We start from the raw sequence: 27,694 nt of genomic DNA, 5'->3' as shown, positions 1-27,694 counted from the left end.
CAGGATGATGAAAATTAGCTGCAGCAATGCTATATTCTCTCTCTGAACCCAAGTGAAGAGAGCAGGCAAAGGAAAATGGAAGGCAGGAAATGAAAGTTCACAAAAAGATCACAGTACCTTTGGGATCCCAAATTTGCCAGATCAGTGGTCATTTTAACTAGCTATGAGATGAGCTATAATACTGACCTGTTTCACAGGGATCTTATCAGTGTTCATTAGATACAGTCCTTTGAAGACAGAAACTAGAAAATGATAGTGTTCTGCTGACCCCAAAATCCTCTCCAGGATTTTGACCTAAGTGTCAGTAGGCAACTCTCTGGGTAAAGCAATTGTTTTCAAACTGCAGTTACGTATCATTTATTGTGCATACAATAAATTATTATATCTATTACATATGCTTGAGTTTATATCTGCTTGGATTTTCTTTGATGCACTTTTTCTTCTCTTTAGTTTGGTTGATAGGATCTCAAGATGAAATTAATTTCTTCAGTTCATGGTGCGCCTACCCTGGGGATGACTCACCTGAGCCTTCGTGTGCACCGGTGCACAATTGCTGTTCTCACTGGAATTTAAAAGTGCTATTTCAGGGCTTCTTGCTGTGTGAATTAGGTCTCTTGGTACATCTGTAATGTTATCTTAGAGTTTGTTTATGGTTTAGGTCTGTTTTATAACCATGAAAATCTTCTGATGTATTAAAGCGTCATTAATTTTCAAGAGTATGTATTCTGTTAAAGGGCTAAGGTAAATAGATCAGGCATTTTGTTATTTCATTTGAAGTCTTCACACGAGCTGCATTTCTAGAAGTGTTCTAATTATGCAGAACATTGAAAGCTGGGGGAAAAAACAATGGAGTAAGATGTTCTTGCTTCTTGACTTCCAGCAGTGCTGATAAAAGCCCATGAGGGGTTCATATTAGAAACAGATGAGGAGTATTCAATTCACCACTCTTCCTCATTTTGGGTAGGATGCCATTTTGGGCTCAATTCTGTCTGTTTTTCTTGCTGAGTAGCACTGAACTCTAGAATTATTTTCACTGATTTAAGTTAAGTCATTCAGTTGTATGATGATCACTTCTTTCACTGTTATTCCCTCTTCAGAGAATTTGTGTTAAGCTTTTTAAAATTCAGGTAAAGAAAATGGCTACACTATTTCCAGTAACTTTGAAATGAGCTCTGAAAAAAAATCTCACTTTTGTGTTTTTCAATTTTGTGGCTCCACTGAGCACCACTGCCTTTAGCTGTGTGTTGCCTGATGTCACAGCGATTCACTCACAGCCAGCATAGCTCAGTGCCATTCCGTGCAGTTAGCACATGTTCAGCTACTCACATCAGCAATGAGTAATGTGGAGCTTTTAATGTACACAAGTATGTGAGCAGCTAGATGAGTAAGTTGTATCTTCCATTTGCATAAATTCCTAGGTTTATATGAGGGCTAAATTTAGGGCATCTATTTACCTGAGGCCTCAAGGCTGCCCCTGCTACTCATTTTGACCAGGATGTTGGATCTATGTTATTCACAGATCCTGGATTAAATTCACTGCTGTTGTAAGAGGATATAACTAACTCCTTGAGTTCCAGTGAAGTGACTGGTTTACACCGTCCGCAGACTCACTTGTGTGATTTCATACAAGATTCCAATACAGCTGGATAGTGAAACAAAGCTGAAGCAGAATGTAATGGCTTAAAGAGTGAGCTCTAAGTCTAGAAAAGGTGACCAGATATGTGCTAATGAATGAATGAATGAATGAATGAATGAATGAACTTAGTTGTGATTCATATTAAAGACTCTGCAAGGCTATAGATTTCAAAGATGAGGCCATACATTTTACTGGAGGCATAATGCTTGGTTTGAGCTGAGATAATGAATGAATCTGTACTGCCATTTGAGTTTCCACGGTGTGAAATGTATCTATGTGTTTTTAATGAATGTGTGCAGTTGTATACATCCCCATACATACAGTTGACAATACATTGCGATTTGTGTTGTGTGGCAAATTTCTGTGTTGCTTAGGCCCAGCAAAGTAGATATTCTGTGTAGGTTCAGGTAAATTAGTGCTGGTGGTTTTGGTTCAGCTTGACGTGATATCAACTAATTATGTTGATGGAGCAATTATTTGCACCATCTAGCTTACTACCTCATTACTCCCACCTCAATTTCTAGTTTGCTGTAAAATAACAGCAGGAGAGATAAATTAAAGAACTCTGCAGGAGAACCAGAAGGCTTTGCAAGATTTACAGGGGAATATTCAGGACTCAGACTATCTGGGCAGGTGTGGTGGACAGTTAGGGATTGCTGGGTATGTGCAGAAGCTGAATATTTCTGTTGAAAAGGTTAGCAGTGGTATGATTACTCATTCTGTAGTTCTAGTCTCTGATATTATCAGGCTTCATTCTTCAGTGATAGTATCTAACATTGTTCCTCTTTGGTTTGCTGAAGAGCTGCTGCATCTTCTTCAGGAGCCCAGATTCTATGACATTGTTTTTTCATTATCTCAAACAACGGGATACAAAGCTCTTGTAACTAATATAAGACTGGGAAAAAACCTATAGCCTTACACAGAACAAGAACTTATAAAGGAACATTCTTTGACTGATCACCCAGCTAAAATGAAGTAGCAGTCAAGATCTCTCAGGAAGAAATGAAAGCCCATATTGGAGAGGCGCCTGGGTTGATAGTAGACTAAAAAGGGCAAAGAAGGGAAGACTCGTATTTTAAACTAATTTAAAACTGTTAACTTTGTTTAGAGTAGCCAAACAGTCCAGTTATGACAGCTTAAGAGCTGATGCCCTTAGTTGAGTGCCCGTAACTGTCTTGTATAAACTTTTAAACCAAAAGGAGCATGTCAAAGCTAGGTCACACTGTGAGATTCAATATGAGTATTAAATACACTTCTGCCTCCCTAAGTGTGTATAGATGTGCCACCCATTTAAATTTGTGGAAATGTAGGTAGGCTTCAGGTGTCCATGTACATGTGTCTTGGGCCTCTTGAGATGCAGTAGAGTTTCTGAGACACCCACTAGGGTCTGGTACATCTAACACAGAGCCTTTGGGATGCCCATGTCTGCAGTGCTATCTGAACTCCGAGCAGGCTATCCCAGGGCATCACGAATGGCAATCCATGAAGTGTTCAGGGAGCTGCACTGAGCTCCTGGGCAGTACAGTCTGGCCAGAACAGCCACTGGATCAACTCAGTTTGTCCCAGAGTGACTTAGAAGGCAGGTGACAGCCATGCATCATTTCAGATATGACACAAGCTTTATAGGAGATGTGCCCTTTTCGACATTCTGTTTGGAAGTCAGCACAGACTTGATAAGGAATGTAAAATGGCCCTGGACACCTACTTTTGGACAACTGCATTGCCCTCCAGCCTCCACTACTGTATTCACCAATTTAATGTTGACAAAACCAGGATTTTAGACACCTAATCTGTGCAGACACCTCCACAGAAACAGTGAAAATTAGGCACGGTTTGAACCTTGTCCTTTGCCTCAGCCCTGAAACAGAAAGGTCATGCAGAGGGGCTGATTTGGCCAATGAGTGGTGCTCCAGCAGGTCACTGACTCCCACACTGGAAGCTGCTCTTTCTTGCTGGGAATTGCTCTTGCCTGTACCCAAGCATCCATGTGTTGGTAGAAGCCAAAGGTTTTAAGGGCAGCTGTGAGCAAAAGAGAGGCTGTTGCACTGGTCAAAGCTGCAAAGCCTTTTGTGTCCTGATGGCAGATGATGAAGAGTTGGATCCCAAGAGCTTGCACTTGTGTTCTTTTTAAAATATGAGATATACATAGAAATTCTCATTGTGTGATGGCAGCAAAGAGACAACGTATTCAAGGGGCACCAGAGTTTTCATCTTTCCACTGTCCATCTGTGAGTAGTAAGGTGGAGTAAAGCCATAACAGAATAATTAGCATAATATTGTTTAACAATGGGAGTCTCACTGATAGCTGAGTATATTTAAATTAAGGTATGTCATTTCTCATGATACAGTGAAAGACAGTACTGTTGTCTGCCAGTACCCATAACTTTACAGGTAATTGCAGCTGTGTATGAGCCATGCTCTTGTTTGATTAAATTTGTTTACCCAATAATTGAAGGCTTATTGTAGTATAATTGTATTTGGTAGTATACTGTGTTATTTCTGAACAATGGAAAAGTAAAGACTAAAGGGTATCCAGTGGAACAAACTACCTCCTGTATGCAAATAAATTGTCCAGTTGCTGCTATAAACAAGAAGCATTGTGTTCTGCCAGACTTCCAACAAAGAAATCATTGTACGTCTGGCCTGTGTGTTGAAGAACAATGATCTCTATTTCCAAAATTAAAACCATAATTAACCTATTATTATGAGTCCACAACACAAAAATGAAGAAAATGATAATGTTATGCCTCTGAATCTAAGATCCCCAATTAGCAACCCCTGAATCAGTGGTTCAGATTTTTCCCATATGAAGATTGCTTCATGCCTGGCTCTGTTGGTTATGGAGGCATCACCCCATGGTCTGAATCACTGAAATTCTTCTCTCATTACCTACCTGCTATGCAGGACATTGCCAAGAAAGGCAAAGTCTCATAGGCATGTACCTCAAACACCTCAAGAAGTAACTTAGGCTCTGTTAGTTACTGATAACCAGAAAATTGTATGGGAGGCCTATCACTAAACAGTGATATCACAGTTAAACAGTGGTCACAGCATTTTATTTTTTTTAGCTAATAGAAATAGGCTGAAATCACTTCTCATGCCCTTTTTCAGGGCTGCATTTCACTTTCCTTTGGGTATTCCTGGGAGTCTTGGTCTTGATCATTCTATCTTAATAGAATTGTGGAATACAGTAAAAAAAGACAAAGATGGTATTTCAATATTTCTACCACAAAACAAGCTCTCTAACGTACAGCTAGGAATATACTGATGTGCGTGTATAAGTAAGTATTTGTTCAAATCCTTATTACTGTCAGATGTTAAGGCCAAGATCTTCCTTCATAAGTCTTATGTTTCATATGTATTGTTAATGCATCATTGAATTTAAAATGAAAACACTGTTCAGGCCATCTGGACACAGTGATGAATAGCAAAAGTCAGTATAAAGTCTCCAGGTAGATCTTCAGTATTACCTAAGCTTCTGTAGAAAATGAGTGAGAACATTGCAGCTAAAGAATTTTCTATGTTATTTAAACTGGCTGACAGTGCAAAAGCAACTTCAGATTTTGAAATACAAAACTGCAGTGAGTCAGAAAAGAAAGAGAACAATTTTAAAGTGACTCACCCACTCACATCCTATCTCCAGGTTTAAGGCTGCAACCAACTGTGCAGTCTGGAATACCTTGCATGTGTAGGGTCAAAACAAAAGCCAGATGACTAGGTTTTTTCTTTTTGTAATGAAAACTTTGAGGAAAAAACATAATCCAGAGCTAGAAAGAAGTTTCAGGTAAAATATATTTTACTGACTTAATATTACAGCCAAATTTCTTATCCCATCAGTTGTTCATGTAGCTTCTTTCTTCCTCTACACTTCTGCCTCCTGTAGTGCCTTTGGAGGGAGTCCTTTAACCATTGCTTTCCTCAACTGGATCCTTCCTTCCTTTAGATCAGTTCAGCAGCCACATCACTTTCTGCCCCACACACCCGTGTTTTGCTGGTGAGCAGATGTAACTCTGCTCAGCCCTTGAGGCTGATCAGTGTCAGAGATTTCAGGGGATTTCCTTTTAGTAGATGTTCCTTTGCTTCCTGGCCATATGATCCTAGTTGCCTTAGCATGCATGGTCTGAATTGGAACAGTCACATAGTAGGAACGCTGCTCTGCTCTGATGTCTGCTCCAAATTGGGACACTCAGCTGTAAGCCCAGCTGTCTGCTAGTCCAGTGAAATGTCAGTGTCCTGGATCCTGGTATTTGGAATGCAGGACTTTCCCTGTCCCTTTGCATGTGCTTGTTTTACTTGCAGGTCACAGCATATGCATGAAATAAATCACTTGATTGGGTAGACATAGATTCAGTCCAAGAACTCACTTTTTAATTCTGACTATATTAGATAGCTTTTTGCTCTGCTTTCTGAGGATACCTGTATGGGATCTTCGTTTTCAGGATACACTTGGAGTGGGAGGACTATTTCGATATCTGGAAGTCTGCTGACTGGCAGCTCAGGATCTGTGTGTTGAATGCCTGCTTTGTACACAGTTAATTTATTTTTCTGCCCAAATTAGGGTGAAACTGGCCATCAAGGTGGAAATTTGCTGGACAGCTCACTACCAGTTCTCCAGCATAATAGCATAAGTTTTGTTCCTCTAAGAAAGATGGTAACATTTATGTTTTGCTTTTTTTTTTCTATATTAGGAGGCTCTAGTGTTTCTTTAAATCATTGGGAAACAAAGAGAGTAAGTTTTATTTGGGAAAGAGTAGGAAAGGTGTTATTCCTTTCTAAAATAATGAATGATGGAGCTAGAAATGCAAACACTCACATCCTGACAAAGGGTAAAATTAGATACTGGCTACAGATGGGATGGAAGAGATATGTTAGTTTTAGTACCAGGAGTCTTGTGTTTTGTTTTCTCTTTTGCTAAATGCCCTCAGTGAGTTATATTGTTTAGTATATTCAGAGAGGGAAAAATTTGTACAGATAAAGAATTATTTATTTCTGTTTCCTTCAGCTGATTCCCATTTGTGGCCATATCCCTTTCATCCCTGTCAGTGCTGCTGTTTGGCTGTTATCTGCTTCATAGGTAGGTAGGTATGGGAACATTTTTCTGATGCTTTTTTGTTAAGCTTTGATCATTTCCAGTGCTTTTGCTGGAACAATTTCTAGTAATACCACTTCTTTCTTCAACTGTGGTACCTTAAGAGGACATTGTACTTCAGCTGATACTTCTGGCAATACTGAGTGGAACAGAATAATTGTTTCATATAAATTACAGGCTATACTTCTGCATGTGTGTCCCAGTATGATGTTTGCTTTCCTTGTGATAAAACACTGTTTACATTCAGCTGTGAATTACCACTGCTGCCTAAGGGGTCTTTTCTTCTTACTCTTTGAATTTGTATGCTCCTACCTTCATGTGGTGCTCTGCATTCTCCCCTTTGATTTTCATCTTGCTGCTTTACAGAAGCCCACAGGAACCTTCTAAACCTTTGGCCACAGCCATCTGAGTAATTTGTTCTTGTGCTTAGTTGAGGGAAGAGCTTCAGCAGAGCTTGTGCAAGGGTACACGTGTTTGTACAGACAGCATTATACAGAATTGTAAGTCACTGTTACTGCTTGCATAAATCATGTGCAAAGATATCTTTACTACAGATTTATGTCACTGTATTAAGAAAAATCAAGGTAAAAGCTGTTTAGAACAATACACAGTGCTGTCAATGCATCCTTTCAGTAATCCTCTGAGTGCTTTGCATTGCCTGTTGCCTTATAGCAGGCACAGAATATCCACTTTTCAAATTAATATCGAAATTCCTTTTGATACTGTCAACTGTTCTTCGAATCATGGCAGTTATTGCTCTCCCGCAGGGGGAGATGGATGAACGATGAGGAGGATGCTTCTGCAGCTCCCCCTTGTAGAATAAATAATACAATGCATGGTTCTGCTACTGTGATTTCTTATAACCTAATGTTTCAGTAAAACTGGTTACAAAACATGCTAAGTATGATTTATAGGCCTGAAATGATGACTATCCAGCATTCCTGAGTGATGGATTATTTATTCTTTTAGTAAGAAGACAAAGCTTTCTATATTGAAAAATAGCTGATACCACTTTAATTACAGCCTAGGTACAATGTGCACATTGTGCTTCTTAACCTCCCACTGACAGACACTAAAGTGCAGTGGACCTGCATTTCCTATTGTATGAAATTGCTCCTAGGATCCTGCAGGACCCATGAGAAAATTGCAAAGAATTCTTACTTATCCCTGAGCAAGTCTGTCTCAGCTGAATAAAACTCCTAAGTCTTTCTAAAACCTTCATTCTTAAGATCTTATATTGAGATGGCCCCCTAATGGCACCAGAATTTCAGCTTAAGGTGCCCAGCTGATTTTCAAATACTTACTTTTAATTATCATTCTTTTCTTTCTCCTGGGATTAATTTTGAAAATGTAAGTCTCTGGGTGCATGTGCTTAAGAAATTTTCTTGTATTGACATTTCTCTCTTATATAAAAAAGGAAAACAAACCAAAACAAGAATTTGATATCTCTTGCAAGAGATATTTCTACTGCCATAAGAATACTTGGTTTTCTTTTTCTTTCTCTCTAAGCAGCAAGTACAATATGTCTAGACTTCAGTAATGCATTTGGCACAGAAAATGTAAGTTTGTAGGAAATAGGCTGTGAAAAGAAACCACAGATGAGGGATGCTAATTACATCGTTTGATACACTACTGGAGCTCAGATAATGCCAGCAAGGTAAAAGGATTCATAAGGAATAGAATGTGTGCTCTTGCTCAAGATTATCTGGGAAGCTATCACCAAAAGGTACTCCAAAGAGGATTTGTCAGGATGGAGAGTAGCAGGTGGCTCAGCCCTCTCTATTCATTAACTATAATGTAAACAACTTAATTAACATTCAAGAAGACTGTTCATTTGTTACAAATCCCATTGGGAAGTAAGCTGAACATCTGTAGTGAGGAGAATAATACAGAAATAGTACAATATATTCCAAAGGTGTAAAAATGGACCAAAGCTGTAGCCCACGAGGTCAAGCTCTACTCTTGGGATTCATCCCAAAGATGACTACAAGAGACTGAAATGTGTGAGTGATCTCCCACAGGCTTTCAAGGTGTTTTAAAGTATAATTTTTGCTCATCTAATATCCTCCCTCTTTTAGAGGTGTTTGATCCAAAGTGCAGTCTCCACCAGTCATTCTATCCCTGACTCCAGTCACACACATGAGCATATGAGATGTCCAAACCACACAGTCTTGTTCCCAGCAGAACTGGGTTAGTTATCCCACATGAGGCACATCTACAGAACAGAAGGCAGGGGCTGGTGGGTAGAAAAGTGTTTTAGGAAGAAGTAGCATCTGGAAAAAATAGAAGCTCATCACACTCTGTGAATGGTCAAAGTCACTCTTCAATGGAAGTGACACACTAGAAGAGCAGTAATATCTCAGGTATTATTAGTGAACAGAGTGACCACAGGACATAAGTCTCTGACATGGGAGACATTATCACCAAACATGACAGAACTGTGCTCTTCAGCCACTGTTCAAGAAATGTCCTGGTTTTAAAACAGACTGACACCTCCTTGCTCATTATTTGGTCTCTGGCTTGCAAAACCAGATGCTTTTTTGTCAGCTAGTTTAGGAATAACAGTAGGGGGAAAGGGCTGATAAAAAGATGTCCATGAGGTTATTATTTTGGATATTACTCTTCCAATAACTAGCAGGAGTACAAGGTTATCCATCAGTGTCTTGTGGACATAGTTTACTCATTTTAGTCCCCTCCTACTGTCTGAAACTGTAAACCCTGTTTCCAGAGAACAGAATTATTAGAGTAGCTGTAGGACAGATTCTGCTATAATTTACTCACTGGAGGTTTCTTTTATGAACAAAACGTCACTGTGAAAAATAACCTCCTTTACCATTTGGAATTGTGTTTTCGCTGTGAGATGTTTTTCAGTTTTTACCATTGTTCAACTTTGACAGCAGACTAAACCAATACATCATGTCTTATGAAAAAGGATCACAGCCCTGAGGAGATTATGCTGATTTCCATAAGAAATATTATCCACATTGTCCTTTTTCATGGAAGCTTCCTTTATGAACTGCTATGTATTTAAACAGTACATGGATGATATAGTAATTGGATCATTTGCAAAACCAGATATTTTGTGCTACAGCCTAAAGAAGAAACTGCCCTCCTGTTTTTCAGTCACAAAAATTACCTCAAAATCACAAAGGCAGTTTCTTAATATCATGCTCTGGGAAAACACCGGAGTTTTACTAGAGCAAGGTGTTACTTACTGTATTGGCTCCCCCTGGACAATGTCTAAATGAACATCTGTAGAACTTTAATAACCTGTTTAGACACAGGTGTACTGGAGTAGACTATAAATGAGGTTACTTCATGAATAGATTAAGTAATAGTGACAGCATGTTTTTCATCTTCTTGCTTCTCTGCAGGCAGCCAGCACTCTGTTCCCTTCTCTACATTAATTTGTCTCATCTCTGGCTTCCTTCTATAGGCACATCAAGAACTAAATTGAATCCCATTGGTTTCCTTCTGGAGTCATTTATCCTAATGCTTTATTCCCTTTATACAAGAAAATGTGGGTGCTCTTACTAGTTTAATTTTGTTCACATCATCCTTTTAAATGTGGGGGACCAGCTGACAATTTTTTCTCTCCTGTCTTTACTGAATTTCCTCAGATTTTTGTGGCATCTGCAGAATTTGTTCTGCTTCCACAGTAGTGACTACAAAAGAAGTTATGCTTCCAATTTTATCCAAGAGAGAATGCTTACCCTACCCTCTTTTCCCCAGGCTGACATTCCATGATTACAGGTGAGTCTGCTAGTAAAACTGTTTGGTTTCATTTTATTTTATATGGACATTGTTAGCACTCTGGAACACTGTATAGAACACTATGAACGAGAATTTGTACATGGAAACACATAAATTTCTGTGTCAAACCAATCAATGGGCACTCTCATTTTTTAAATGCAATTAGCATTCCAGATCTGAAAGGGCAGGCCTAAACCCACTAGGAGTATCACAGCAAAGTTAGGAGAGGAAGGTGTAAGGGGCAGATGTGTTATTAAAATGGTGAACAAACATGCTGACTTAACCTCTCTTTAAATTATGCCAAATTATTGCAAAATACTATGAAAAAATCCAACCTCCCATTAACAAGAGACCACATGAGAAAATTAGTTGTAGATGTGTAACTACAGAGTGTGCTTGCTTGTAGGAGTGCAAGATCTTTAATGAGTAAGCTTTGTGCTAAATAACAACAGTGAAATAGCAGATCTGAGCCTGAAAATGTGACCAAGCCCTTACTGATGGACTTAGGAAAGACTGAAGCTGCAGCTGATGCTTGCAGAATGTCACTTTCAAGAGGAGCTCCCATGATCAGCTGTTAGGTCATCCTGTGCAGACGTTTGCGTTTGAACTTGAGCAACTCCATGTGAACCATGCGAACTAAACCCAGTGCTGTCTCTGCAAAGAACAATGCATAGCAATTAAGTGCAAGTGTCATGGTAAATTTATGCTGCATCAGAAAGTTCAGCCTTCAATGAGTTTCAGAGCCTAAAACCACAGAAACAAAAAATAATTATAGTGACTCATGAGGTCTATAGAGGAATTCTTCTGAATTAATAGCAATATTCATGTGCTGCTTTCCCGTCAGCACATCAACCACAAGTAGCCAGAGGCTGTTGGTAGAGACACAAGACCTTCATTGTAAGGGATGATGGTGATGATGATGGTCCCATTCTTGTGGTGGGTTCTTCTGCTGCCACTTTGCTATGGGATACAGCAAAACCTCTCATTTATTTAGTGCACTGGCCAGCCTGACAACTCTGCTGTGTTGGATTAGAATAAAGCTGCCGGGACAAATTCAGTGAAGGGTTCAGCAGTTCAGCACTTAAACTCTTGATTCCCTTATTCAGATCTTCAGGTGAGAGAACAAGCTACAGCTTGGTCAGACTGGTCTGAAGCCTGGGGCATAACAGTTGTTTGCTTTTTTCTGTCTCTTTGTTACTGGTGACAGTTCCTTGAGTAGCTTAAGTGACAGAAATAGCACTCGATTTGTGTTTATCTACCGGCCTTAACTGATATTTAGTATTTTATTTCAGATATATCCTTTAATAATTAGCACACTATGAACTTGCATTATAATTAATGTCTATTCAATTTAGGTCCCATTGTAAGAAAATTCATAATTAAGAAAGATTTATTAAAATTAATTAATATTTAAGAAATGTCATAATTCTCTGGGGATCACTTAAAATTGACTCTTAAGATTTTGAGGTATTTTTTTAACTGGCAAGCAATTGTCAGGGAAGAAGTTTCACACAGATGAGAGTCACAGCTACTCCTACTACTCAATCAGATATTCTCCAGTAAGGTCCTATGAGTTCTCACTAGCATGTAAGATCATTGACTCCTGATTTTACACATTTATTACTGGATGGGAAAAAGGTGTTATTGCAATACACTTGGCCTACGAAGGTCTATAGTCTCCTTCAGTTTCTTGGGATTCCCAACTGAGTAGTTCGCCTACCAGCAGGGTGGTCTACACTCTGTGCCAGGACTTGAGAAAATTTTAGTTTCTCAAGTGACTTGGATATACTTCTTAGTGCTTCACCATGGCTATAGGCAATATTTTCAAAAATTTTTCTGTGTGGATGGAAGCAACATGACAGCAACTTCCTTGTTCATTTCCAGGAAGGAAATAGCATGTTTCTTCAGGTACTAATGCTATAAATTATTACTGCCATGGGCCAAATTCTGTTTACATTTTTATTCCTTGCTGAAAGGTAACAGCATTCCAAGTTCTGCTCTTGGTAAGACAAACTTGTCAGTGCTTCTTGTATAAGCAGGGAATTTGTAATAAAGGTTTTTTGTGACAGTGTGTAACAGAGCTCACATTTGTATCCTAAATTACCTTCTTTTCCTTTCTCCCTCTTTCTTTTCCCTCAGTCTGTAATTCTTGAACTACTCGATACTGCTTTTCCAGTCTTCTGTTTATCTTTGCCAGATAAATGACATTCCTTTGACTCCTCCAAGTGTTGTAGTAGAGAATAACTGAGATCAGGGACATTCTGAGTATAGCATCTAGTTTTGCTTTTTCCTTTGTTTTTTAAATTCCTCTCTGAACACTCTTGTTATTTTTTATAGATTTTGTTTGTGCTTCTATCAAAAGCCATTCTCCCCTACCCAACCCCCTTGCCATTAAGCTCCTATATTCAATCAAGGCAGGGAAAAGACACAATCCTACTGGTTAGTTTTAAGAGTTGCAGACAAATCTTCTCTGAGTGCAACTATTCATGTGGTCCAGCTGCTGACCTAGTTTGCTGAATCCAAGTAGGGATTCTTCATCTGGCCAAAAACCTATCCTAGGAGGAAGTAAATTGAACAGTAAATTCTTTCTGAGCAGCTGAACATCCCTGTTTGCCCATAGGGCTCTGCAAACAGATGAGTGACTGCAGCTGTAGGAGAGGGTTTGAAGCACTGGGTTCCCCTTTCTGTTGTAACACCAACACCTCTCAGCCCAGAACTGCTACTTGCAGCTCATCTTTTGGTGCCAGCTTCTGAGTCTGGCAGCATGAGGATTTCTCCTTTCCTCTCTCTACATCAGCATCACCCAGAGCCTCAGTGCTGCACACAGGGTCTGCACCCTCCACTGCTCTAAGACCAGCTCCTCCTCAGCTGCTGCTGCCAACAAGGTGGGAAGATGTTGGTGGAGCTGCTGCTGCTTGGATCAGCAGTGGGAGACTGAGACCATACCACTGTGAAGGAGGGTGTAAACGAGTTATGCAATGGAGCTGGGACCTCACAAATAGTCACCCCTGCTCCAGTCTCTCACTGCTGGATGCTCCTCACAGACATTCAGCACAGCCTGCTTTGCTCTCTCACCCATTCAGACTCCATTGTGTGTGAGGAGTGTTACATGTGTATGATGCTCATCTCTGTAAAATTCAGCCTTTTGGTCTTCCCAACAGCAAAAATATAATAACTGCATACAATCAGGGACTAGTTACAGAAAGTTTTAATTCTCATGAACGTAGGAGGCAAACTGTGGAAGTCTTAAACACCATGTGTTACTGCATCTACATGTATCATTACAGACAAAGCTGTTACAAAGCAAACTGTGGGAGACCATCCTACATTGCTGTCTGGATGATTAGGAAATTCCTTAGAAAGTCACTGAAGCCTGTCACTCAGATGTCCTCAGCCTGAGAGACAGGCTTCAGTGTTGGAAAGGGTCTTTTTTAAGGCCAATCTCACTGTGAGAAACAGAAATCGTGAACAGGCAGGGGAACTGACTCCTGCCACCTGTTCTAGTCCACGCTTACAGTGGGCGGGCTGCTACCCCCATGACAGCTGTCATTGGGCAAAACATGGCAACAGAACACATACCATGAGGTATGTTGGTTCCCCAACATCTTCCTGTAAAGGGTAAGTCCATTTCTGAGCAGCAACTCAGTGTAGCATAACCTGTGTTTTACTGATGGGCCGCTCTAGCCTCTAACATACCCAGAATGGTACCACAGGATTTGGCTTGCCCACTGAGCAGAGGAGATTTTCACTTCTGCTGTGTCAGAGAGAAGAACCAGAATAGGAATTTAAGTAAAATTGGACAGAAGTTTGTAATTTGTATATGTCTGTAAATTTATTTTCATGGATACTTTTTTGCTAGGTGCACAGTGTGGGTGCAAGTAGGGTCCTCTTCTGTCTGTGAAGCTATGAAATGATTCCCTTCTCCAGCAGAAAAAGTGGTGGCATCACTGTTAAAAACACATACTTACATGATCTATTTTTCTGGTTTTTATTAACTCAACGTTGTCTCCTACAAATACGATTTGTCATTCACCAGAAGATTTGAAATGTAGACTTAAGTTACACATAGATATAAAAAGCATAAAACAGCACACGGTACCACTGTTTAGACCAGAAAACATTGTGCTGTCCACAGATAAGAGTGTTGTTCAAGCTCAGCTCAGTTTCCTTCTGCTTCAGGGATTCAGTCTTCAAAGCTGCAGATGCTTCTGCTTCTTATCCCTCAGCAGCTGAAGCCCTGCTGGCTCTCTCCTGATGTTTCTCACCCTTGTCTGGAGCATGGACAGGGAAAACACAGGGCAATCCCATCCTGCTCCACCAGAGGCTGTAAAACCTTGGGCTCCTACTGGCTCTTCAGAAATGTTTTCCTCCTTCTCTTAATTATGTACAATATATGAAGGGATACAATTTTCGTCTTTGATTTAGACATATCTCTTGCCTCATACTTAAACAATAACTTGAAAAATATTTTACAAAGAAAAAGAACATTGTTCATCTGAATGTCATTCATTATTATATTGCTATATTTTATACCCTATTATTAATATATACAAAATTTCTTAATTGCCTTTTACAGATGCATGGAAGCATATAATATAACAGTTTTAAAGTATCCCATCTTTAGATTTTTTTTTTTTTCCTTGGCTCATGTCAATCTCTTTAATAAACTATGGTTGCCTGGAGAATATAGGAAGTATTTGGAATGTTGTTTAAAGTTTAATAATAACTGGTAGCATTGTCCATTTGCGGCCTGAATGGTTGGAACACCTGTCAGGGCGATCTGGTAGAGATAGCAGCATCATAAGACTTAAACAATCATGGAGGGCCATTAATGTGCAGTGTCAACAGATGCCAGGTCCTGTTCTTTGTTTGGGGCTTTCCTTTTCTTCGGCTGCGTTTTGTTGTTGTTTTCCCTCTGCTCTCGGTTTTGTCTTCGGGCTGCTCGCCCTTTGCTTTCCTGTCTTGTCTCCTTGCTTTCATCTTTGTTGGATTTTTTTCTTTTCTCCTCCCTATTTTTTTTCCCTGAAAAAAATGATGGCACGTTAGAAGATTTGCTCAGATTATTGCAATTTCTGAGTCCCTCACTCTGCCATAACCTGTGAAACCAGCCCTGGATTAGCATATCCCATTAGGAGCTGAACACTAGTATCAGTATTTGGGAATGTCCAATCACTGCATCCACATCCCAGGGGATTCTTGGTATTGCAACATGAATCCTGTGGCAAAGTGTCTGTTCCAGCACAGGTGTGTGATGGTCTTCAGACTAAAATGTGTCTCAAACCAAACTCTAGACCATTGTCACAAAATTAGGTATTCAACTACTTTATTGCTTTAAATAAGGTAAGATGTTGAGGAATTTGTTGCTGCTACAGTCCTCTCCAATAAAGCATCCTGTCCCCTAGGAACATTAAAACTTTGTATATTGGCTGTGGAGTTGATACAATAGAGTGCATTTATGCTTGCACCTGAGGAAGAAGTTCTTTATGCTGAGTGTGGGGCGGCACTGGAACAGTCTGCCCACAAAAGCTGTGGATACCTCATCAATGGAATTGTTCAAGGTCAGGCTGGATGGGGCTCTGAGGAACCTGATCTAGTGAAAGATGTTTGCTACCCATGGCAGAGATGATCTTCAAAGATCCCTTCCAACCAAAACATTTCTGTGATTCTGTGATTCTATGATTCTATGATTCTATTTCTTTTAGCATTACAAACTAAAACTTTACAAAGTGCAGGAATGACATTGGCTTGAACTTGTAAGTACACACTAGCCTAAAACAGATTAGATTTTCTGTCTGTGTGGAACTACTGAGCTATGCAGCTGAAATTCACCTCTAGTTAGATGAATCCCAATGATATCTTCAAAGGCAACCTCTCTGGAAACTTTCCTGATAGAATGTCATACTGACCCGTATGCCTTCTTACATGGAGAAACTTCTGGACAAGTATTGAAAAACATCTGGCTAAACTCTCTTTTATAATTTCCTAGTAATGATACTAGTGAAAGTAATCTATCCTTCTTTGTTACAGAGAGAATACTTTTTGTTTTTAAATTTTAACAGAGATCATTTCCTACACCGATGTAGAAGGAGTTACGCAAACCTGGCAGTGGCTCTTGCTGTTGAGGGTGGTAAATTTTGGCAATTTTTCCCATTCCTGACTCAAAACCAAAGACAGTAGTTTCTGATGCCTCACTGAGCTCTGTGGGAGTATGTCACAATGAGGGAATAGGTGCAGGGGAAGTGGATTTGTTCAGAGAACAGATAACCATCCAAGGAGTTGCAGGTCAGATGAAGGAAGGGAGATTCAGAGGAGGTGAAGAGAATGTAGAAAGCAAGGAACAAGATGAAGATGTGAGAATATTCTGGATCTTCTTGTGCAGCTCTGTGGGAATATTTTACAGCTTCTCCATTCTTTACCACCACTGCCTTGGATCAGAGAGCAAGAGAAGGTTTAGAGACATACATTAAGTCAAGTAGGGACCAATATCTGCCTTTATCATTTGTTGTTTCTGAAACTTTAAATGTAAAACGACTCCTTAAATTTCAGGGAACCAGTCAGAGATTATCTGAATATACACCCACATACCTGCAGAATCCCTCTCTGAATTTGTAAATGCCATCTAAGATGCATAGATATGAGCAGGAGAGACCTGAAGAACTGGCACGGGAGGCTCAGAAAGAGCTACCACCACTGGGAGAACTGTACCACCACTGGGAAAACTGAGAGACCTCCATGCAGAAGTAAAGCTGCATCTTACCCAGCTGTAATGCTGTCTCTTACTAATGGATAAATGACAGTATGGGATTTCATTCCAGTGGTTTGTAAATACTGTTGGCCCAAGATGAAATGTTATTTGAATGGAAACTGTCCAGACATTCAGTGTTTGACATTACTCACTTGGTGATTAGCCAAAATCATTCAGCTGTGACTTCCCAGCCACAGTTCTTTAAGTATGTTGGAATGACATGTAATGGTTTCCCATTCAGTCATTGACCAGGATATATGTATTTATATGTGTATGGATATACTAAGAATAAGATATCTTTGTCTAACTAGAAACTTATCTAGGCCTGGCTTTACTGGTTCTGTTCTAATCACACTGATATCTTTATAAATGACAAAGAAAACTGATCTCTGGAAAACAGAGTCCTAATTCTCTCCTACTCTGAGGATAGCTAGTTTGGAGTCCTCTGTGCAGTTTTGTATGATTTAATTCCATTTTGTATGATTTAACTCCATTCTGCTGCCATTTGTGAAAAGATCTGCCCACTAGACCTATAGTGTTATGGTAAAGCAATATAGTATAGAATGGTCATCTTTGCTGGTTCTTTAGTTCCTTTCATTACTATTTATAAAAATGGGTATTTTTATATGAAAGTGTAATGTTATTTCTAATCACTCTGTGTTTCAGTTTAGATCCAAGAGAAGATTCTACCAGCAGTTCTCTGCTAGCATTGGGATATAGCTGGAGCCCCATTCCTGTGTACATCTCCCTCCCTGTTCATATCCCTTCTCTCTTCTTCCCTGAGGTTTATTCCTGAATATTTTTTCTTCTTTCTTCTACTTGCTGAAACTCACTTCATAGCAGCACATTGAACTGGGTAGCGTGGAAATTCATTGGAAATTTGGGCATTTGGCTATCTGTGAAATGAAAAGTGAAAAAATTACATGGGCCATTATGTTTACAAGTTCATCTCTGAATAAGAGATGATCCTTCTGTATTTTAAGAGAGTTTATAAAAAACGTGAAGAACCATTCTTTTATATGGACAGATAGTGATAGGACAAGGGGGAGAGGCTTTAAGCTAAAAGAGAAGAGATTTAGATTAGATGTTCGGAGGAAATTCTTCATTGTGAGGGTGGCGAGACACTGAAACTAGCTGTCTAGAGAAGCTGCGGATGGCCCATCCCTGGAGGTGTTTGTGGCCAGTTTGGATGGGATTTGGAGCAACCTGGTCTTGTGGAAGGTGTTCCTGCCCACAGCAGGGATGCTGGAAGTAGATGACGTTAAAGACTCCTTCTAAAACAAATCATTCTATATTTCTATGACCTACTTTGCCTTTGAAGAAGATGACAAGGCAAGTACATTGTTAAAACTGGAACTCAGCGAAGAAGTAAACGACGCGATAACATGACCCGGAGGAATATATTCTCCTGGAATTTCAATTTCATTTACGAGGAATGTGCTCGTTAGTAAGTCCTCCCGGGCTGAGGCCCGTGACATTTCAGGCGTTCGTGGCTGGGTGTGTGCATCCCCCGGTGCCCGTGGCTGCCTGCTCCCGGGGCTGTGCTGCAGTGCCGGTGCCGGCCGCGCGGGGGCGCCGCGGTTCCGCGCCCGGCGGGGGCGGCCCCGGCAGCCGCGGGTTCCCTTCTCCATCCCCTCCCGTAGTGTCCCGAATTGCCGCCCGTGCCCTTCCTGCCTCTGTACCGGCTGCCTTTGCTTTATTTTGCCTGCGGGTGAACTTGCTCGATGGCTCACGGAATTCTTACTATGATGCACTAGCGTTTCTGTCCTTTATTTCTTCTTACAGATTCAAAGCAACTGTTCAAAATTAAAAAAAACCCCAAAAAAACAGGATAAATATTTTTAAACAGGAGATAAAATATTTTCCAATAGAGTGTTTTGCTTATGAAGAGAGTATATATTATCAGAGAAGTATTCATGAGAATCTAATTCATCCCTGATATTAGATATTACAACTGTTGCACGCATAATTCTTGCAATGTCTATTGCAATAAAGTAATTAATTGGTGCTAAAATATCTTTTATGTTGGAACTAAAGCTTTGTACAGAAAGCTGTACTGGAAAAATTGATCTGCAGGCACTGTGAGATTTCTGGTACACAGGAGAAGCCTTGCTGCTTCTAATAATAGCAAAGTCCTATATTGATGAAAATCTAGAGACTTGCTATAATTTTGAGAAGTGCAGTAGTTCAAATTAAATGCAGACATGAAATTAGTTTGGATAACAATATAATTACATGTCTAATCAGATTCAAGGTGCTGAGTTCTTGTTAATATATTTTATAGCCCCGGGTCAAAGAAATTCTTGTGTCTGTATGCAGTCCATGTCTGAATACATCTATTTAAACAAGCCAGGGTATTTCAGAGAAGCCTTTGCATTATCTCATCAGATGTGGTATTTCCACTAGATCTATAGCTGTATTTTATGGATTAGAGGGAGGAAGCATTGGCCCTGATTTGGGAGGCCTTGGTACTCAAAAGCACTATATGACAGACAGTTGCTTGGAAAATCATGGCTGACATGGGTTAACTACCACAGGTGACAAATTTCTTATGGTTTAAGCATTGTCACTTAGTCCCACCTATTATATTCAGCTGTAATTGTTACAGGGGACTTGGGTGATAAAATCCCAAAGCACCATAGGAAAGCATAAAATCTGGTCATGCAAACTGCTTCACTTTGATGGGGGAGGGGGGAAGTATTACAGGGCAGGCCTCATGGAAAACCCAGAGGGATGAGAATCTGGCATCAGAGATTTGATTATTGTATTTCTTTCATCATTCCCATGAAGACATTTACCATGGGAGAGCAAAAGGAGCAAGAGGAGTCATAGAACTGCTCCTGTCAGGATTGCAGGCACTGATGTAACAGGCCCCCCTCTGGAAGGGTCCTGCTGCTTCTATTGTGACTGTCACCACGGACCACAAACCCTCCCCACTACACTGTAATAAGCTGAAGAGCTGCAATAAAAGACCACAAGCCACTGCTGTAATGTGCCACAGTGTTCTTTCACACTCCTCACAGCCTTGTCTGACCTTTTGGCACTTTCCTGGCTGCTGGAGCACTGTCAGCACTGGTGCTGCAGTACCAGTGCCCCTGTCCCTCCGTACCCCATGGGGTACAGGGACAAAACCTAAAGGGTAAGTGCCACCACACTGTATTGCTCACCCTCCCACCTGTCCACACCCTTCTCAGAGGCATTTTTAGTCCTCTTAAACTAAAAGTCAGTCACACTTTCCTCATGATGTGGCCTGGACAACAGCATGACGCAAAGAAACCATGCTGAGCAAAGGAACCAGGAAGAGGAGCATGCCCCAGGCTCTGAACTCCCTTTCTCTAGCTCTGTCAACAATACAGTCATGCCATATTATGCAAATGAGCAGATCATTCTCATTTTCAAGAAAAGTGACACATTTTTTTTTCTGGAACATAGCCTGTAGCATGTACTTGCACTACTTGCCAAGATAACAATCCTCCAAACCTCCAGCTGCCCAGTGATGCAATGGACTTTCTCCTTTCATTCCCAAGCCACAAGTGGCTGATTCATCTGGTATGTCTTTTTGAAGTTTAAACAGCATAACTGCATAACTTTTTTCACAGCAGTCTTTTATTTTTTTTTTTCCCTTAGCTATTGTGGCCCTATTTTATAATCACTAGATTTCTGAGTAACCAGAGTGTGAGGGTCAAAAACTTCACAGCAACCTAGATGCTACGTGACTTAGTGCATTTCCTGGCCTGCCTTCCTGCTGAAGATGTTCCAAATGCTGAGGAAAATATAGGTAAAAGTTTTAATAGAGCTAAGGTCCAAAGACATTCAAGGAGCAAGTAATTTGGCTAAACCTATGTTCTCCTGCTGTTGAGATGCATGATGGTAGCCTACCTGGTTTCCACACCAATCCAGATGGATACAGATCTTAAGGCATGTGTCATATCCATAGTTCTTTGTGGTGATCTTAGATAATCCAAGATACCTGGACAAGCTCAAAAAGTGGGCCCATGGGAATCTCATGAGGTTTAACAAGACCAAGTACAAGGTGCTGCACCTGGGTCGGGACAATGCTCAGTGTCAGTACAGGCTGGGGGTGAACAGATGGAGAGCAGCCCTGACGAGAAGGACTTGGGGGTGCTGACGGATGAGGCTGAACATGACCCACCTATGTGCTCCTGCAGCTCAGAAAGCCAATGGTGTCTTGGATTGCATCCAAAGCAACATGGCCAGCAGGGCAAGGGAGGGGATTCTGCTCCTCCTCTCCTGTATGACCCCACCTGGAACACCGCATCCATCTCTGGGGTCCCAGGCACAGGAAGGACACTGACTTTTTAGAGCAAGTCCATAGGAGGGACACCAGGATGATTAGAGGGATGGAGCCCCTCTCCTATGAGGAAAGACTGAGAGAATTGATTGTTCAGCCTGGAAAAGAGATGGCTTTGGTGTGACCTAAGTGTGGCCTTACAGTATCTGAAGGGAGACTACAAGAAAAATGGGAAGGGGCTTTTGACAAAGGCAGGTAGTGACAGGACAAAGAATGATATATTTTAAATTAAATACAGTAGGTTTATATTAGATTTTAGGAAGAAATTCTACAACAGGTTGCCCAGAGAAGCTGCCCCATTCCTGGAAATGTTCAAGGCCAGGTTGGATAGACCTTCAAAATCTTGGTCTAGTGTAAGGTGCCCCTGCCCATGGCAGGGGGTTGGAATCAGATGATCTTTAAGGCCCGTTCTAATCCAAACCATCATGTGATTCTATGATGATGCTATACCTTAAAAGCTATTGTTACTTATGTTTAAGCAACTATATTATGGGATTTGATGACTAACTCCTATCCTATCTCCTCTTAAGAGTGGAAATACTTCTCTAGATGTAGACTTTAGATATCTTTGTATGACGATCCTTAAGGTTCATTTGTCTCTGAAAATAGGATCTGGACTACTAGATTGCATTCACTTGAAAAATGTTCTTATTTATACTGAGTGTGCTAGCTTGTCCTTGCAAGAGCAGTGGTGAAAGAGGCACATTAGCGGGAATGAAAATGTTGTTTCCAAATACAGAAATAGCTCGGGCCTGCACCACAGCCGTTTGCATAAAGCAGGCAGAGAGGAACGGGAGGAGGCTGACCAGATTAGTTACACCAAGACAGGAGAAGTCGGGTTTTTCACTGCTGTGGGAGATAAGGAGAAAGTTGTATCCTGTTAGGTGTATGGGAAGTCAGGAGATATAATTTCTTCTGTGGATGGTTGGGAAATGACACTTCTACACTCATGAGCTCATAAGCAAAGCTTATGGAAAGTCCCTGGCTTGTGATGACATCTTGCAATAGAAACTGGTTGGATGTGCCTTCCCTGTGCCATAGAACAGATATTGCCAGTGCCTGAAAATAGAATATCTTCCAGTTAAATAAAGAAGCAGCCAGAGAAGGAGGATTCCTGTAATGAGTTCTGTTTGCTGTTTGTGGAGACATTTATTGCTGCCTCTTCAAACAAGCTTTTGTGGGGATTTATTCCCTTAATGCTTGTCTGTCGGGACTAAGAGAATTTGTTAGCAGCCTTGTTTTAATCAGGACTAATGTGCTAACAACACCAGTTTTGAAATTACATAACAGTTTTCATCTTATAAGAACCCGCAACTTATAAAACCTGAACAAAAGCTTCCAAAGACAGGAAAGTAATGGCAATTTAGCAGACCAGAAAATCATTCCCCATTCCTTAGGACAGGACATAAACCATACTGTTATTTAGGAAACTGGTGTTTTCTTCCTTTGAGGCTTTTAATGGTGACTTGTGAATGGGACTGGGATTTTACAGCTCTCCCGAAAGAGGAAAAGAGGTCCATTAGTGTCCAAATCCACTTGATAGGCCTCTTTTAAGACTAGGAGAACCAGTGCAAATATTGGGAATAATAGTGATTGGTACCAAAAACCTTTCCTGTTAGAGCATCAGGATATTGGGAGAAGTCTCTAATAGCTTGTTTTTCTTTTCATCACCAATAATCCAAGCCCTCCCATTACCTTGAATTGAGGTCATAAATATAGTCCTTTTAAGAGACATATTTCAGCTGATGCAGGCTTTTGAACAAACCAGAAATAAAAATGTGATGCTGCATTATGTCAGAGCTGCATGTTTAGTCTGCCCCTCTAGAAATAATCAAGAAAAGTTATACATGATAAGAGACAGATGCTAGTGCCTCAGCAGACATTTCAACTCTTTCTAGTACCACAGTAAAATGGAGAAAACCCCCAAAGAAACTTGTTTCTTCTCTACTCAAATTTGTGCTCGGTGCGCTCTGAAGGGAGGGATAAGTGAGAAAAGATGTTTTCCTTGGCTTTACTTAAACTGATTGCCTCAATGGAACCTGGTAATTCAGATGATACTCATATGACCCCAATGTCTGGGTGCATCCCGAGGAATGCCTTTTTCCATTGCCGACCATGGCTGAGAGCTGGGCTATGCTGGTGGTTGAGTTCAGATCCTGGAGGCATTTTACAAGTGCTAACTCCAACACTTGGATCAGGCCAGCAGTTCCTACCCTGGTACTACACACCAGGACCAGAGAGCCTGGGCATCTTCCACCATTTCATTTGCTGGTATAGGTGCACCTATACCCGCCCCCTGGAGTCCCCTCCTTACATTTTCTTATGTTTTCTGATATGCCAGGAAGGTAAAGGAAGATGAGGAGCCAACAGGATGCACCTCTGGCCCCTCTCAGCACGGTTCACTTGTCCTCTCCACTCTGAGCATCGTTTGTTTGCACTTCTGCCTGGGGTGACACCTGTGCTGACAGGTAGGCAGGAGTCCCTGTGCACCCCAGGCCAGCTGGATCAGCCTGTCAGCAGCAGATGACATACAGGAGGACAGCAGCTCCTGATGGATCCTCTCAGCAAAACCATCAGCACAGAAGCAGGATGTTATTACCTAAATTCACCAGAGACCGAATTCTGACCTCTGTGTTGTACTTGCTCAAACACACGGAGGTCACCAAGGTTGGTGTTTGGTGTAATTGAAGGAGAATTTGCTTTCAAGGACACTTTTCAAATCAAGGTGTTGAAAATTGACTGTCTCTTTCTGTTTTGTGTGTACTATTGTGTGTGTGTACTATTTCAGCTGGCCAAAGCATTGATCCTCCCCTCTCTGAGTAGTGCCAATATTTCCAAATACATTTTCAAAGTGATTGAAATGACAGGACAGGCTTCTAAATTTCATAAGGCTCAGAGACTTCAAAAGTCCCCTCTCTAAAAGGGTGACATGAGATTTAAATTTGGCCATCTCCATGTGTTTCTGAAGGATTTTCTCACCTGTTGAGAGAATGACTGGCAGTTTGCCAGGTAGAGGGAAGCTTATGGAAAAGGACATTGGGATCACCAAGACTCTTGGGCTGCCTCTTAAAAAGGCTCAGAGGATTTATATGCCAAAAGGTTTTAGAATTTAGCCCTAGGAAGCTTGGGAATCTTGGACCCAGTAGCCAAAGGGATCTCAGGTTTTCAGGCTGCTGAGTCTTTGTCAGCCTGCTGGGAGGGTTGCCAATGGACAAGCTGGAAGGATACTAGGCAGAAACTTCACACAAGGGCAAGGTTGTTTCAAAAACCTGCCTACTTTTGACTGGGACTTCATTGAAATCAGCAAGTTTCTGGGAAATATGATGACTTTGGTAATATGGTATTTTCCACTTCTTAGGAATATCAACACTTATAAAATATTAAAAAAATGTTTCTAAGCAGGGTCATAGTGGATATGCACAAAAGGAATGCAAATATTTTAACATCGCCCGTAAGTCTTCAATTTAACATGAATCACAGATAGAAATTGTCCATGTGAATTTTATCCAGGCTGTCTTGCCTTCTTTTATTTTTTTTTCTTCCCCAAGAATGTGATAAGTTTATTCTTTTGAAATCCCTCTGAGGATGAACTGTGCATTTAGAGCTTTTTGTAGTAATACAGCTTTGCAAACTGAAGTGAGCAGCCAGCTTTATGAGTAGCTGGAAGTGGAATGTGAAGAATGATTTTGCCATGTGACAGTGCATCACTGGAGCCCACTTCACTTAGGATACTTCACAAACTGACTGCTGTGCTCTTGAGATGGATGTCGGCGAGACTGCGTGGTCCAAAGGCTGGAGGAGGTGCAGCCCCCACTGAGATGAGAACACAGCCTCTCATGGCAGAGCACCCTCAAGTGCTAAGGAAGGTCTGCAACCCCTGATCCACCTCCACCAGGAGATCTGCCCTGGGTCCTGTCTCACACAGATTCTGACAGCAGTGCACAGTGGCCGCTTGGCACAACTTACATGTTTTATTTTTCTGCTTGGCTGGTGCCTTAGGAGTGTTACAGCAGTGCTGGTAAAAGGTAACACCCCTAGGTGTTCCTGTGGTGTGTGTGCAGCCCATACAGCAGGGTTGCTTACAGGAGCTGGACTGTTGGAATGCAGGAAAGGTTTTAAGGAACCTGATGCAAAAGTCCAGGAAAATATCACTCCTGTGATACTTTCAGTACAATGATGTACTGCAACAAGTCAGGATCCTCTCTGGCCTCTCTGGGAAAAATTTGGACTGTGGGGATCAGCAACCTCTGTCCCCAGCTGCCTCCTGCCTCCAGGTTAAGAAGCTCACTCTACACTAGTCACCAAATATGTTTATGCTTCTCTTTCAAACTAAGTGACTAATAATTTTCTTGCCTGCTCCAAGAACTTCTGTTTTAGCCAAAAGCAGAAACTGCTCACTTTTTCAGCAGATTTGATCATCACCTGCTTTTGTTAACAACTCCTTTGACATTCTTTTATAAGACCTGAAACCAACCCTGTAGCCACTAAACCAAATAATATTTTACAAGGGTCTGGAATGGCATACTCAGAAACAGTTTACAGATAGTGTAATACAGAGGTGCACACATATTGTAGCAAGATACTATAAATGAGCAGGATGCTTTGTCCAAGGGATTCAGAACAAATAAGACTCTTACTCCAACCTCAACCAGAAACTCTAAAAAGCTAGTTAAAATTGTTCATGTCCTTTTGAAAAGTTACCCAAGATGTCTCTATGTCCAGGAAGTTAATTTATGTGCTGTGAAAGAGTTTCTTTCAGATAGAAACCAGAGATTCCATCAGCCTTAAGTATTCACAGGTATTCACAGAGACAAGACTCTCCCATCTCCATGTTACATCTTCCATTCTGTCACATTTAAACTTGGGAGATTTATGCATCATGGCTTTAGTTTAATTTAAGACCACTGTGAAAAAAAAATCCAGCAACAAAAAATATACTGTGTCTGGGAATGCAATCCTTTGTCTCAGTGATAAAGACTTTTTCTTTATAATACCACCTTTATATGACTTCTTCAGGTTCCACAAGTGTAAAACAGAGATAAGAGTTCCTTAATTTTGCTGCTTAAGACTCTATGGATAAAACCCACTATTGCTGCAAATCAGAGCTGCTGAAGTGTGCAGAGAGTCTTCCTTACTTCAATTAATATTTTGAAGGACCAAATGTCATACTTCAAATAGAGAGCTCAGGATCCTTTTTCATAGAATTATTGTTTCCATGCTCATGCTTAAAGGTAGTAGAGGCTGGATCACCCACTGGCATTCCCCACCACCACCCCACATCCATACAAGAAATAAAGTCAATTCCTCTGGATTTAAAATAAATCCTTCTGATTTAGCAATGCACATTTCTGCTTAGGCAATAAACATCTGTCATCTGCCATTCATTAATATTAATTATAAATGGTCACTAGCTCATGGGATCCAAGTCCACCAGCTGAGATTTTTCCAACTTTGACCTTGTTAGGGTTTGTATAAAAAGTGTTCAGAAGGGTTCTTCGAAGCTCGAAGACAGCAATAAGTGCAATTTGCAGAGCACAGCGTTTAGATTATGCACTTAGAAAAAGGGCAGTCACAAGGGGTGATGGGGAGTGGGGGAGGGAGGGGAGGAGGGAATACAGAGCCTGAAATGGAGCTCCTTTAAATGCTTAAGAGTTTTAGACCTTTCTGCAGGCTAATGACAGGGAGAGGCATTGTCCATAATGAAACCAGCCCATCCATTAAACATTACTGTAAATGAAAGGTTGCATGAATTAAAGGTTGTTCATCTCATGTTTCAGGAATGTAGCTGTGTTTCATGTCTGAAGCCTGTTTTCCTTTTAAACGGAGTTTGTCAGATGACAAATGAGAGAGAATTTCAGAAAGCAAATGGGCAGAAGTAAATACACGCTCAAGAACAAAGCAGAGACATAACTGGAGCTGTAAATCTTTACACTGGGGCTACTGTTTGCTGTAGATATTGGGGAGGATTAGATTAGAATTGAGAAATTTCATTACTGGGTCATTTTGCTCATAAAACAAAACAACAATAGAAAATCCCCACAGTTAATTGTCAAATTCTGACCTTAATGTCAGCTGTATACGTTTCACTCATGGAACACTAGTTAATTCTTTTGCTTCCATTTTGAATTTCAAGGAACTAAATATAGAAAATTTAGAAAA

General features: G+C 40.7%; 1 protein-coding gene and 1 long non-coding RNA gene across 2 annotated transcripts in view; one reads left to right on the top strand and one right to left on the bottom strand.

Moving 5' to 3' along the window:
• Positions 1-14,452: 14,452 nt before the first annotated feature.
• Positions 14,453-27,694, bottom strand: part of RSPO3 (R-spondin 3) — a 58,947-nt gene continuing 45,705 nt past the window's right edge. Inside the window, exon 5 of the mRNA XM_023924056.2 lies at positions 14,453-15,500. Coding sequence (XP_023779824.1) covers positions 15,307-15,500 — 194 coding nt within the window. The 3' untranslated portion in view covers positions 14,453-15,306. The remainder of the gene's footprint in view (positions 15,501-27,694) is intronic.
• LOC111927234 (uncharacterized) lies at positions 20,143-27,304 on the top strand. Its single transcript, XR_002863472.2, has 3 exons — positions 20,143-20,362; positions 20,851-21,001; positions 23,877-27,304. It is a non-coding gene; the product is annotated as an uncharacterized LOC111927234 (long non-coding RNA).

This window comes from Cyanistes caeruleus, chromosome 2 (assembly GCF_971803275.1).
Source record: "Cyanistes caeruleus chromosome 2, bCyaCae1.hap1.1, whole genome shotgun sequence".
Taxonomy (NCBI): Eukaryota; Metazoa; Chordata; class Aves; order Passeriformes; family Paridae; genus Cyanistes; species Cyanistes caeruleus.
This window is presented reverse-complemented; position numbering and strand designations above follow the sequence as displayed.